This window comes from Medicago sativa, chromosome 4, assembly GCF_051527215.1.
Source record: "Medicago sativa cultivar Bolivia chromosome 4, Bolivia_mono, whole genome shotgun sequence".
Classification (NCBI taxonomy): domain Eukaryota; kingdom Viridiplantae; phylum Streptophyta; class Magnoliopsida; order Fabales; family Fabaceae; genus Medicago; species Medicago sativa.
In genome coordinates this window covers 54,781,036-54,796,165 of record NC_140752.1, presented here as the reverse complement: position 1 = coordinate 54,796,165, position 15,130 = coordinate 54,781,036, and the positions used below count along the sequence as shown (strand labels likewise).

General features: G+C 31.7%; 1 protein-coding gene and 1 long non-coding RNA gene across 4 annotated transcripts; both read left to right on the top strand.

Moving 5' to 3' along the window:
• The first annotated feature begins 214 nt into the window (after positions 1–214).
• On the top strand, positions 215–2,737 carry LOC146929917 (uncharacterized). The gene is made up of 3 exons (XM_085701605.1): positions 215–1,128; positions 1,485–1,936; positions 2,289–2,737. Exons 1-3 carry the CDS (start codon positions 912–914, stop codon positions 2,562–2,564), a joined length of 945 nt encoding a protein of 314 aa, XP_085557731.1. The 5' UTR covers positions 215–911; the 3' UTR covers positions 2,565–2,737.
• Positions 2,738–7,483: 4,746 nt separating this feature from the next.
• On the top strand, positions 7,484–13,943 carry LOC146929916 (uncharacterized). Of its 3 annotated transcripts, XR_015006218.1 has the most exons (4): positions 7,484–8,099; positions 8,367–9,621; positions 10,354–10,457; positions 13,658–13,943. It is a non-coding gene; the product is annotated as an uncharacterized LOC146929916 (long non-coding RNA). The 3 variants fall into 3 exon arrangements; XR_015006217.1 differs by lacking the exons at positions 7,484–8,099; positions 8,367–9,621 and adding an exon at positions 9,633–9,926; XR_015006216.1 differs by lacking the exons at positions 7,484–8,099; positions 8,367–9,621 and adding an exon at positions 9,637–9,866.
• The last annotated feature ends 1,187 nt before the right edge of the window (positions 13,944–15,130 follow it).

Here is a 15,130-nt window from a genome sequence, read left to right as displayed (position 1 = left end):
CTGACCATAAAGGAACTCAACACATAAAGAAATAGATGGGCATCTAACGTTCACCTAACGCACTAGTGTCGACTTGTCTACCAATTTAAAAAAATTCGAGAAGGTCCTATTGGCTATGATAAGGTCCTCGTATCCTCCTTGACTTAGGGTTAAATCTTTGACTCGGCAATTTTTTTTTTTTTAATAAACCTTGTGTTAGTTTTATATTTTAAAAGACTTTGTCGGAAAACTTGTTTAAGACCTCTAAAGATATTTCTCTGGCCTTGCTCAAAGTTGTATTTACGGGACAAATTTATGTATTCCTTAGTCTCTTATTATAAGTCTCTTTGACTAATTTCACTTATGTTATGAAAAGTTGGTAGTATAGTTAATGTGTTTATTTTGTGCGTGAATATTACTAAATCGTTATTTGTTGTATTTGTATTTTAATTTTCTTGTTATGATAGAAAATCGTGTTGTCAATTATTGTCGAAGTCAGTTTCATTATGATCCCGATGGGTTTAAATTGAGGTTGCTGTCTGGTTACTATGCTACGAACTTTTATACTGTGGTAAAATGTTGACAAATGCGGTTGATGTGACCGCAAACGCAAAGACCTCTGAAACATTTATATTATGGAGATCTAAAACCTTTATATTGTGGTTATGGGCTGCAATTTAAAACTGTATCAGAGACATTAAAAACATGATGTCTGATCACACTCGTGGACTTTTATTTAAAACCTTATATTGAACTTGTTCTGTAAATGGTTTATAATGACTAATTAGAGTTGTTGAACACAGGAAGGAGTATTTTGAGATTCTATGGGCAAGTTTGAGAGCAATGGTGGAGCAATGGTTTATAATGACTAATTAGAGTTGTTGAACACAGGGAAGGAGTATTTTGAGATTCTATGGGCAAGTTTGAGAGCAATGGTGGAGCCATCCTTCGCAGAAAGGACAGTGATCAACCATAGAGAATATTTCACAAAAGGTGACCTTGTTATATCAAGTGCCATCAACATAACTGAATCTGAAGTCTTCACTGCTGATGGCCGTCAGATCACCTATGATTATCTTGTTATCGCAACTGGTCACACAGAATCTATCCCAAAAACTAGGACTGAAAGACTTGACCAATACAAAGGAGGTAAGCAATGATACTTACTTTGCTGCATCAATTGCTAGAACTTGGATTCCATGCAATTAATTAACAATTCCATTCATTGACGCAGTCAGCATGTTGGTGGTTGTTTGGTTGCGATTGAACGGTTCAGTTTTCAATGCAAGTGTTGAATTTTTATTTAAATCTAAAATACTGAACTTGAAATCTAGATCGTGCAATCTCGACCCAACGACCACTATTGTGCTTGCTGTGCGAATGTGTGAGATTGTTGATTGCAGACTACCTCAATTCAAATTGCTATTCCCTATTTGTGTCAAGTGACAGATTTTCAATGTATCGATTTCATATGAGTGATAAGGACTCTTTTCTTGCAATGACAGAAAATACGAAGATAAAATCTGCACGTTCAGTTTTGATTGTTGGTGGAGGTCCAACTGGTGTTGAGCTAGCAGCAGAGATTGCGGTTGATTTTCCTGATAAAAAAGTGACTATAGTGCATAAAGGATCAAGATTGCTAGAATATATTGGACCAAAAGCTTCAAGAAAGACATTAAAATGGCTTCAATCAAGGAAAGTTGATGTGAAATTTGAACAATCAGTTGACTTAGACTCCTTCACAAATGAAAATAGGACTTATCAAACTTCGGTTGGAGAGAGTGTAGAAGCAGATACACATTTTCTATGTATAGGGAAACCACTTTCCACAGCATGGCTAGGTGAAACTTTTTTGAAAGATGATTTGGATGGTCATGGGAGGATCCAAGTTGATGAATACTTGAGAGTGAAGGGAAGGAACAACGTTTTCGCTATTGGAGACATTACGGATATTCAAGTAAGTGCTTACCAAAACCAATTCAATTCGTCGTCTTTTATTATCTCTAGGATATTTATGTCAACAAGTATCATGCAGTGTTGTCAAATAGTGGCATAGTAGCGGAATTTGAACAATTCTCTATTGATCCACGATACGCTATTTAGCACAGATGGTTTCCAGATAGTGGCTTAAGCAGCGTTATAGCATCGTATCATATGAGAATTTGAACAACTAATATTTTCCGCTATCTGAGATTGACCAGTCACCTATTGTCAATCCCAGATAGCGGAAAATAACAGTTATTTTCCGCAATAATACGCATATGTTAAGGAAACATTGTTTGATTTGAAAATTGAAATATATGTTACAGGAAATCAAACAAGGAGTGTATGCACAAGGTCATGCTCAATTAGTTGCCAAGAATCTGAAACTATTGATAGAAGGAGGAGCGAAAGAACGTAAATTAGGTACCTACAAGGCACAACCACCAATATCTATTGTTTCACTTGGAAGGAAACATGGTGTTGCACAATTTCCTTTCATGACAATTGTTGGAAGACTTCCTGGTATGATCAAGTCAGGAGATTTGTTTGTTGGGAAAACAAGAAAGGGATTAGGGCTTGAACCTAATGTTAAAAAATCTTAATTTGATATTGTGTGTATATGATTATCAAATTGAAATTGGTGTTGAATTTTGTAAATTGAAATGGGTGAAAAGGCATGAAAACGGCGCTCCTGCTAGCAACCCTAGCAGAGCGTTTTCATTCTCTCCCCTCAAAAAGAATTAATGTCGTTTGAATCAATTTCGATCTTTTGAGATATTTGACTTCCTTAAGAAGTTCGCATGAGTGTTTAACAAATTTCATACAAACATAATTTTAAACATATATGGTAAAAATGATGACGTTGTTACTAAGAGTAAACATCTTTAATATCAAATCCGAGATCACTTGGATGGAATGATAATAGGTATTTTTTCAGCTTAAATGTGATTTGAAACGTATATATTTATGAAATTTATAGTTTCTTATATTTATTTGGAATGGAATTTTTTAGTAGATGCTTTAGCGATTTTAGGTCTGACTCTTAATGATTATACTAATTGGGATATCATCTCTATCCAAATTGGTGAACATTTTGTTTGGAACAAGTTTGGTTTATCAAACTTTAGATTCTTAAACTTTTGAGAGGGTTTTGGCTTTGTCTCCCCTCTTTTCCTACTGTATATCTTTTTTCTTTAATATATTTTGGTGATGCAAAGCTCTAATTGTCCACTTTTGGTTTAAAAATAAAAGTTGTCGAAGACGATATATATCTCATTAATATTCTTAATATATTAAATAACATATTCCATTTATCAAACAATGTATAAAACATACGACCTAGCAAAATCAATGCAAATATTTTGCTACCACCATATATAATTTTCAAATTAGTCTCTCAACTATCAATGTTTTTTTTAAGGAAAAGTTTCAACTATCAATGATAACTTTCACTAAACCATCAGACGCATAAACGACCCATGGTTTGGGAAAAATGTAAGTTATTTTATCACATTCATTTAAGGTGTAATATGAACCTCTAAAAAATGATTTAAACCTGAACATTTAAAATTTTTTATATGTATAATATTTCCTATGTTAGCTTAGTGATGAGTCAATAATTAGTCTAATTTAATGCATTATTTAGTTTAGTTTTATTAAAAATTTGATTTTATTTTATTACATTTTATTTCCTTTTTGAATGTTTTACTTTAAATTGCTTTTTATTATATTTTAGGAACGAATATATGGTGGAAGGTGTCTTGGAGCAAAAGAAAGAGGACTGGAGCAAATACAGTGCGAAAATACGAAGATACGGGACAAAAATATATTCCCACCAAGGCAGAAGCTTGGCACGGCCCGTACCAACATGTGGCACGGCTGTGCTCGATCCAGAACCCTCTTTTGCTGCTTTTTCTTCGGGCCCAAGTTACCCTGTTGCAGCTTTACTGTTTTACCCTTTTAGTTGCTTAGTTTCTAAGTCAATTGTAAAGCTATAAATAGAGTAGCACTCCATCATAAACATTCATCTTTTGCTCTTGGAATAAAAGTTCACTTTTATATTATTGTTCTTTTATTGTTTTCTCTCTTCTTCCCCCATGTCTACGATGAACGTTAGTGAGTAGACTTCTTTGTCTTGGGATTGTTGGAAAAGTCTAATGACATAATCCTAACAAACCAAGCTTTAACCCTAATTCTATGTAGCCGTACTTTCTAATTTAGATTCACCGTTTTAACATGAATTAACAATTATCAAACTGTGGAAGCAAAAGCGGAGGGTTTGATAATTGTTAATCCATTATCCCAAACATCAATTCATAAAGCGAGAGCGGAGCTTTGATGTTGGAACAAGTGAATCTAGACAATAATTGCAAGACAGTGAAATAGTCCTTGCAATTATTGAGACACAGGTAGTTTTAATCTTTATAAGCATCTTCTAGTAATCAAGTCAGCGAAATAGGCTTGGTTACTAGAAGTAAACTCTCACCGGACTTTCATCAGAAAGGTGAGGGGCTAAAGGGAAACCGGTCTTAAGAAATTACGGTGTAAACCATGGAATTAGATGTTAAAGTCTTGTCTAGTGAAAGATTTGTTATTATGACAAACCAATAATCCCAAGGCTCTTTTATTATTATTGTTATTTACCTTCAGCAATTAAACCCTTTTTTATAAGCTTTCTTCTCTTCTAATCATTCTCTAAAAGTTGATTGAATTCACACTCCCTAGTGGAACGATACTCTTTCTTACTACTATTACTTCGATAGGCCGTGCACTTGCGGTTTGGCCCTATCACTTAGCTATGCATAGTCAGTCTCAAGCCATGATCAAAGGAGAATGTTGTGTTAGACCTTGATAATCAACGTAAAATATTATTAAATCACTATGACAAAAACCAAATACGTAATAATATGAATGCCCGATAGTTGCCTAAAAGAAACATGATGTATAGCTATAGTACAATGTGAATTGAGAAAGGGTCACTGCATCACCATCTAGATACATTGAAAAATAAATAAGGGTTCCCACATCTCCGTGAATGGGTGTGGATAACGAAGTTAGTACAAGAGAGTAGAATCTGTTTTGGAACATCGAATATAAGAACTCTTATGGAGAAATATATGGAAAAAAATTGATAGTATGACTAGAAGTAAGATTAATTTTATGTGCCTACAAGAAATTAAGTGGGTGGATGACAAGGCGAAAGATGAGATAGTTTAGGGTTTAAGAATTGGTACGCTAACAAAGTTAGATCGAGAAATAAGGTAGACATTATTGTGGATACAGAATGAAAGAAGGACATTTTGGATGTAAAAAGTATAGGAGATCATATTATAGCCCTAAAATTTATAGTGGAACAGTACATCTTTAGTTTTATAAGTTAGATCGACAAACGGGGTAGACGTTGTTGTGGATAAGGAATGAAAGAAGGATATTATAGATGCAAAAAGGATAGGAGATCATATCATATTCCTAAAAGTTGTAGTGGAACAATACGTCTTTAATATCATTAGTTCTTATGCACCTTATGTAGGGTTAAAAAAATACCATAAAGTAAAGTTTTGGGATGATTTAACAGGATTAATTCTGAATATACCACTAGGAGAAAATATTTTTCAAGGAGGAAACCTAAACGGACATGTAGGGAGTGTTTTGAAGGCTTGCATGGGGGTATGGTCTAAGGGAGATAAATGTGGAGGGTAAATCCATCCTATATTTTAGGAAAATAGTTGTTTGGTCGGCAATAAAGTATTACCTGGAGAAAATTTGACTACCCAACATAGATTATTAAGAAGCCACAATTGGGCTTTAAGGATCAAGTGGTGACATTTAAAGGGTGAAAAACTAAGTATTTCCAATATAAGATTTTAATGGGAGGTTTCACGAAGCTACATGGAATCCTAAATGATATGTGGGACAAGATGACACATTCAATTAGAAAAGTAGCAAAAGAGACACTAGAAGAATAAAGAGGTTTTAAACCTATGAGGGTAAAGAATCTTGGTGGTGGAATGAAGGTGGTCAAAGTAAAGTGAGAATTAAAAGGGATTGTTTTAAAGAGCGATTTATGTGTAAAAGGACCGAAATTTGGGAAAATTAAAAGAGGCCTAATAAAAGGACCAAGAAGGCTTTGAACAAAGCAAGGACACAAGATTTTAATGGGTACAATCCTTAGGCACCAAATATATATATATATATATATATATATATATATATATATATATATATATATATATATATATATGCTAAGGGACAAGAAAGAAAAAGAAGAGATTTGGATCAAGTTAAGTGTATTAAAGATGAAGAAGGTAAATTTATTGTTTAGGAAAAATATATAAAGGATAATGGAATAATTATTTCCAAGATTTATTTAATGAAGGTTGTGATATCTTACCAGACTCTAACATGCTTGACATTTGACAGAAGGATTGAAACTATAACTAATATCGTTGTATTCTAGAACACGAGGTAAGAGAAGCATTGAAAAACATGAGTAATAATATATTCTTAGTGCAAATATTATTATATTGAAGAGAATGAAACAATCACTTTTATTTTTTATTTATTTTTTGAATGAATGTTAATAATTAGTTGTGATGTTAATATTTACTCCTTCGTTCGAGTTTGAACTCAGGGCATGACTCCAACTCCTCATCCCTTGACTTAAACCAGTCAAGCTACCCAATCCCCCAACACCCCCTTCCCCAAACAAAACTTAATGTATACTTTATACTTTTTTCTTTTGAATGACAAATGTTAGTGATTAGTTGTTAGAATAATATTCACTCATTTGTCCGAGTTTGAACCCATGGCCTTCAACTCCTTATCCTTAAACTCAAACCAACTAAGTTACCCAAACCACCATCTTTTGAAACAAAACTACGTGTATACTTTATATTATTTTTACTTTAAAATGTATACTTTTTGTAAAAAAAAACTTTATAGTATATATTAAATTTATTTTAAATTTATGATGACTTATTTGTCACATAACATAAATATTCACTAAATGTGTCTGTGTAAATTAATTTTTCATTAATTTAAAAATAATTTTTTATTAAAATTTTATAAGTATGTTAATTTTTTTTTGAAGGAATGTTAAAAAAATTATAATTACGTTAAAACCCCGTGCTTGGCACAAGTATCATATTAGTAATAACGAAAGGTTGATGAAGAAAAATGAACTCTAATTGTTTGAAAATTTATTGTGTGATGTATATTATAAGAGTTAAAAGGTCAAATATAATTCAACTATATACTTTAGAGATATTTAATGTTTTTTTTTAATTTTAAAGAGAAGTTTTTTAACAACATATTTATTAAAAATCAGGCTTAAACACACTTTTCACCCCTTAAGTTTTAAAGTGTAGCTATTTTCATCCCCTACTAAAAAAATAGCAAAAGCCCCCCCCCCCCCCCCCCCCCCCCCCCCCCCTCATGTTTAACTCATTTTGCAAAACACCAAATTTGACTTTGTCAATCCTACGTGTCACGCCACATGTCATAAAAAATTGTCAATTGTGTATTTTTTTTAATTAAAAATAAATATAAATGCCACCCATGTATTTCTAAAATAAAAAAAAATAAATTAAAGCATTGAAGAGAGAAACACGTGAGTTTTTTTTCTCTTCTTCCCCTACTACATAAAACCCAGAAAACTCAAACAATCAATCCCAGAAAAGTCCACAAAATTTATCCTTAAAGTCTAATTTACATCAAATCCTTAACAAAGATAATGAATCAAAATGAGGTTAAACAAACTAAAACTTCATTAACCAACACTTCTCGTTTGTCACCACTTACAAAACCCTTCTCTCAATTTCTCTTCTAATTCACCAATACCCTCTTCTGATTCCTTAACCACTGTGGAAATCATGATGACCCTTTTAGTTCTTTGCTTGATTCCTTTCAAAAAAGTAGCTTCAGCTCAAAGGGTCACTTTAAGTCTTCAAATGACACTATGAAGATCTCAACTTTGTATAATGAGGAAGGTGATTCATAGAACTATGAAATTTCACGTTTTGGAGGGTGCCTTTTTCTTGGTTTGCATAAAAATGATTACTTCGAATGACCCTTTTCTTGATGAAAGGCTTAATTTCACGTTGTTGATTCATCTAGGGATGGAAGCATATTTCAGAAAGGTAATTTTCAATATTCTTGAGAAATACGAAGCATTTTGTTGAGTGTCAAGTTAGATGTTTCAATCTAAAATTAGAGATAAATTAGTTCGATTGAATTTGTGGTGGGAGAAATGAGTGTTGTTGTTGTTGATATTGTTCCCTTTCTTTTTTCAAAATTTTGAACTCACGTTCCATTCCTTCTTTCATTTACTTTTTTATTTAATAATATACATGTGGTATTTTTATTTATTTTTTATGTCTAAAAACAACATGTGGCATGTCATGTAGGATTGACCGTGTCAAAATTGGTGATATACAAAAGGGACTTAACGAGAGGGTGGACTTTGACTATTTTTTTTAATAGGGAGCTAAAATCGCCACACTTTAAAACTTAAGGGGTGAAAAGAGCAATGCTATATGTCAAGAAAAATAACATCAAGAATTCTTCAAGAATAAAGAGCAGCCAATCACAATGCACTATTTGCCACAATTCAAGGAGGTGTGGCTGAAAAATAGGAAGTGAACAAATAAATCATGCAATTAAAACTTGCCAGCTGTGTCTTGAAAAATTCTTGATGCTATTTTTCTAGAGAAATAGCATTTCCCGGGGTGAAAAATGCGTTCAAGCCTAAAAACTATTCAATTTATGTAAACATAAATGCAGTGATTTTACTATATAATGTGATCAAACCATTTTATATATTTTAAGTATCTTATAGGAGCTAAAGGGATAAATTTTATTCAACAATGTTATTTAGAGACATTTAATATATTTTTTCTTCTAATTATAACGACAAATTTCTTACAACAAAACAATTATAAAAAAACTATCAATCGGTGTAAATATTAAAAAAAAAGAAGATCCAATTGTAAATATTAAAAAAAAAAAAAAGATCCAATGTTTTTTTGTTTTGAAAAGAATCCAATGTTTTTTTGTTCTGAAAAGAGTTTTGAAAAGAATCCAATGTTTTTTTGTTTTGAAAAGAAACTAAATTAGCCACCCAAATTGACACGCCACCCAAATTGACACTGGTGAGTTTGAAAAGAAACTAAATTAGCCACCCAAATTGACACTGGTGAGAATCGAACCTGAGACCTCAAGGAGGAACTCACTTCCACGTCCTAAGCCAATACCACTAAGCCAATCCAAGTGGGTTAGATCCACGTCCCAAGCCAATACCACTAAGGCAATCCAAGTGGGTTAGATCCAATGTATTATATTTGATTCTTTGCCTTTTAATTCATCAATTGATGTGTTGCCCTTTCATCTATACTTTTTATTCATCAATTGATTACTTGCCTTTTTTTTACTGCTAGATTTAATTGTTTTCGTAAAATATTAGATCCAATGTATTACATTTGATTCTTTGCCTTTTAATTCATCAATTGATGTGTTGACTTTTTATCTATACTTTTTATTCATCAATTGATTACTTGCCTTTTTGTCACTGCTAAATTTAATTGTTTTCGTAAAATAAATATTTTATGTGGTTACTTCACCCCGATTGCAATTGCCACCAAATAAACCACTATTGGCGGATATGTATGTGTTTCGATTGTTGTTTAATGATGTTATTTTAATGAAAATAGATGAATGGTTTATTTTCCATGTCTTGGTGGATCTATAAACTCAAAGTGCCCATTTTGAAATTGTACAATAAAAAGAAAGCTAGTATTAATTTTGTTATCAAAATATATGAATGGTTCATTTTCCATGTCTTTGTGGACCAATAAACTCAATACTTTGATGCTAGAAATTGAACTTATCACATACGAGCGTAATATAATGTTGGTTTTCTTCTCTTTATTATGAAAGAATAGATAAGAAATAAATAATAATAATGAAAGGTTGGTTAATAAAAATGAACTCTAATTATTTAAAAATTATTGTGTGAGGTATATTATGAGTTAAAGGGTCAAATATGATTCAACCCTATACTTTAAAGACATTTGATATTTTTTCTAATTTTAAAGATAAGATTCTTCCAAAATCATATTTATTAAAAGTTATTTAATTGATGTAAACATAAATAGAGGGATTTTACTATATAAAGTGATCAAACCATTTTACACATGTTACATGAAAAGGTGAAAATAAATGGCTGGAACTCTCAAATTTGTTTATATTGCGATCCTTTTAGTTTCCCTGTGTCTTGTTGTCTTTGCCGGCAAAAGGAGTCATGGTTATGTCATCATTCTCATTTTTTTTGTTTATTTTATATACAATCTTTTACCCTTTTTTGTAATATTTATTTATTTTGATTTAACATTACAGTGGAATGTGTCAGTACCAGCGATTGTTATAGAATATATTGGACTGCTCCTTATGGAAGTATGAGGTGTGCAAGAGGTGTTTGTAAAAGGCTCAATGATGTTAAGGTAATGAAATGTCTATGATGTGTATAAATCTTTTACTTATCTACTCACACTAATGGTGTTACTCTTATAATTTTTCTTACACATTAAATGTATATTAAATATTTTTCAGAGACATACATACTGTGTGATTGCGTGTATATGTATATAATGAGTACAAGGGGTGTTCCGACCAATAAAAATTATATTACAAGGAAAACATATAGGGACTATGAATGTCGTAACTTTAGAAATATGCGACGAAAGTAAGTAAAATTGTCAATTAAAACACAATACGTGAGAAACCACACATCCTCGAGTCAATCATCTAACACCTCTAATGTTCCAGAATCCATATTGTCATATATCTATGTTCCTCCTATAATCGTTAGTTATTATTTCAAGTAATTTGTGGGTATATGTGTGCTAGTAATTGCAGTATTTCATGTGAATTAGATAAATAATAAGTGCGTGAACAGAAATATTTGAACTATGGCTAGCTATCATTGTATTTTAATTATTTATTTTATAAATAAATAAATCGTGATATTGTTTCATATTCACTTACTTTGTATGTGTACTGATCATGTTGTGTTTCTACATGCTTTCGATTTGATTTAATGTATCCATATTATATTTGTCTAATTTTTTAAAGACAAATGGGTGCAATTGGATCTGCAACATCTTACCTAGATTAAAGCAAAACAAATAATAACAACCCAAACAGGTGATACAAAACAGCCCTAAAACCAAAATGCAAAAAAAAAGAAAAAAAAAGAGTTTGATGACCGTTTACGAGCATTGAACCAAGATCTTGAGAGGGACGAGTGAAACCAAACGCCAATATGGAAAACAGGTTCACTCACCAACAACTCATTGCAACAAAAAAAAAAACAAGTATTCATGGATATTTCTAGCCTAACAATCATTTGCTAAACTTTCGCATAACAGTGACTTAAACGATGGAGTGAATCAACATCATTTCCAATCTAGAACAAAATCCGAACGAACAATCAGAACCCAACAAAAAACAAACACTCCCGCCAAAGATCTGACTGCTCGAACCCCGGAAATCACCAAACATTCGCTAGCCAAGAAAACCTCCACAATGTCTAGGAGGTTCATAGAGGTTTTTGATCAGTGATGAAATGATCATCAAAACATTACAACAAGTTAGCCAGAAACTCAAAACAACAACAAATCGAATCACCACTGTTAATTAACAAGCTCATTGTCGCCATCTGAAAACAAGATCTGATAGAAACTCATATGAATTACTTGACATACTTTAATTTAAATTCAACAACCTACTTTTTACACATTAGATGATGCACTAAAACAAGTAATAATAAAAGGAAAAACCTATTCCAATCAGAGCTCGTTTTGACTGAGCCCAAGTAGGATTTGATGGACGTGATGTCACAAGGGCTAACCACATCACTGCCATCATCAGAGGCTACATCATGAAAGAGAAATTTGGATTTGGGATGGAAGGTGGTGGTTGAGAGTCTAGTGAGAAGTCATGGTTATTATTTTAATTATTGTCTAAATTGCTAGTATTCTAGTAGGAGTATTTTGAGAATAATGTTTTAATTTGAGTGGGGGAAATAAAATAAGTAATTATGTGTATTTATGTTATTGGTTCATATTTCTAGAAAACAAGGGAGCAAAGAAAAATAATACATGTGTGTTTGTTTAAATGAGTTTTCGGTCCATGTGTTAAGAGAGAGAGAGAGAGAGAGAGAGAGAGAGAGAGAGAGAGAGAGAGAGAGAGAGAGAGAGCAACAATAAGGAAATATAAAGAATATGAAGATGCCACAAGAGACATATTTTAGATGGCATCCATTGAGGAATATGTATAGAAATTATATTTGGTGCGAATCAATTGTGTAAAAAAACAAATGTTGCCATTTTCTCGTCCTCCAATGAGACAATAGATTTTTGTTGGGAGGATATGGATTAGCGTATGAAAACGCATCAAAAACAAGTATGGGGTGAAAATTATTTCAAATTTATGAGTGTAAGTGTGATGAATGTGAAAAACAATATTTTCCACAGTTTCATCATAGATCGCTACAAATGGTCATAGTCCTTTGAGTGAAAATTGTCTAATGTTAAAATCTAGAAATGTAGGCTTAAAAGAGGAGTTAGAAACTTATTAAGGGTTTCATTGAATTAAATTATTTTGAATGTTTTGTCATTCATCCAATTGTGAAAATTCGTGTTTTACTCTTGAATTATCATAATTGTTTGATTTGACTATTTAAATTGTTTGATAATTTATACATTTGTGACATGCTTGTAAATGATGAGGGATATGATATACTGAGGTAATAATATATGAGTCATGATTTTGTTGTCATCAACTTGAGATGTATATATATTTTTATGATTACCTCTTAGACATTGAAAATAGTGATAGTTCCAAATCATGATGTAGATGGTGCTCTTAAGTCAATTAGGGGAGGGATTAGATGTTTGGGGTCTTGAAGTGGGTATTACTTTCAAAAAAGATAGGTATGTCCTGACAAGCCCAAGTAATTTCGAGGAGTATCTAATTCATAGGGTTGGTATGGTATAATATAACTAGAAAGAAGTATCATATCGGATGTGGCGCAATATCACAAGAGAAAGGCGACCATGTGGTGAAATATCATTAGAAATAAGCAAACTTTCAATTTAGAAGTATCTGATTCATATGGTTGGTATGATGCAATATCACTAGAGATGTATTATACTATATGTGGTGTAGTATCACTGGAGAGAATCGACGATGTGGTACGGTATAACTAGAAAGAAAAATACTCGTAGTATAGAAGCATGTGATTCCATGGGTTTGTACGATGCAGTATCACTACAGAGAAATATCACATATGATGTGGTGCAGTATCATTAGAGAGAGGTGACAATATCACGAATCAGTAGTGCAGTACCATAGAGATTGGTGTGAACCTTTGTAGAATATAATGGAACCAAATTATACGAATCAGAGTTTAAGTATATATGTACATTATTTTGATTTGGGATTGTCTCATTTTAACGTTGTAAATTAAAATATCATTATATATCGATGATTCTTGATTATCTATGTGGTGAAACTAAATGATATGATATTTACTTGATATTTTGTGTGTTCTCTAATTTAATTTCTACTATTAAATATTTTCCAAACTTACCCATTTGTTTTTTGTATTTGCCTGACTTGACTCTGATTTAAATTTCAGCTTATATAGGTTGTATTTATTGTCTTGGAGTGAAGCAGATGCCTTCTCTGAAGACTCTATTTTATGTCGTTTATTATTTTCGGATATGGTCAGCTCTGATAAGTGACATCATGTTGGGATAAAATGATCATGTTTTAACTTTGTACTTCTAATCAAATTTGTACTATTTTTGGTTTAAATGTTATACTTTGAACCAGAGTTTATTTATAATTAATTTCTCTAAGTCTTGATTGAGAATTATGTATATTTGAGTTGTAATATCATTTACATCATGTTTAAGCTCGTATGTTAGCCACCTTGAAGTCTTTTAATCAACTATAAACTTTAATTATCTAGTTTGTAGTATCACAAATCGTATCATACATCCTCGGTAACTTATATCTCAGATCATTCCCATATTTGTGATGCATCATGAGAAATACGCTAGTAATGACACTGGTCAATGCGTACTCACCATCTTATTAGTTGTGGCGATTTGATGTTGTAAGTAGATCACATTACAATTTTTTGGGTACAATAACTACCCTAACATCATCTAAACATGTGCACAATAATGATAATAATATGATTCTTTCTAATTGACTGGACTAGCAATAAACTTTTTTGTGCTCATTACATGACAACGACATCACATAATATTATATGAATATCTCCACTAGTAACCTCTTTGAGTCATGACAATTCAATCCACACTAAATACCTAGTAGATAAGGTATTTTAAACATACAAAGTGCATAAATTATATTATAACATATCATTTATATTTGCTACAATCACAACCATATAAAAAAATTAAAACAACACAATCATCTCCCAAGTAAATATTATTATTAATCATGTTATCAAACAGATAATGATGACATATATATCAATTAGTCATACTATAAAGTCACAAAATGATCATCCTTAGTTATTATTATATATTTCACCACTAATAGGCATTAGGTCACCCTTCATAATAGAAATCAATGTTACCTAATAATATCAATTGTGTATAGAATATTTTTTTCCACTTGCGATTACTATGCAGACGTCAACACAAACTCAAGTCTGTAACAAAATGAATCCTATTAGACACATCCATAAAATTTCTAATTTGCAAGAAACATATATAGATTGAATTAAAGGTAAAATAAAAAACAACCAAATATGAGAGCCAGTTTCTATACATACCTTTATTGAAAAGAATTGTGAATATACCTCTTGTAGTCCATCAACAACATCTTGCTTCGAAATGACTATATTTTAGTACCTTCATTCCTTAACTTAACTTGAACCTTCATTCATTTATTTCCTTTTGGATGATGTAACACTCTTAACCCCCAAAGCAATAAAACATGCAGATAAATCATTTATCAAAAGAGTTTAGATGCCACTTCATCATTTTTCTCAAAACATGCATAATCTGTTTTACATAAAACTCGCAGCAGAAAATAATTAACATATATATTTTCAACAACATAGAATAAATCT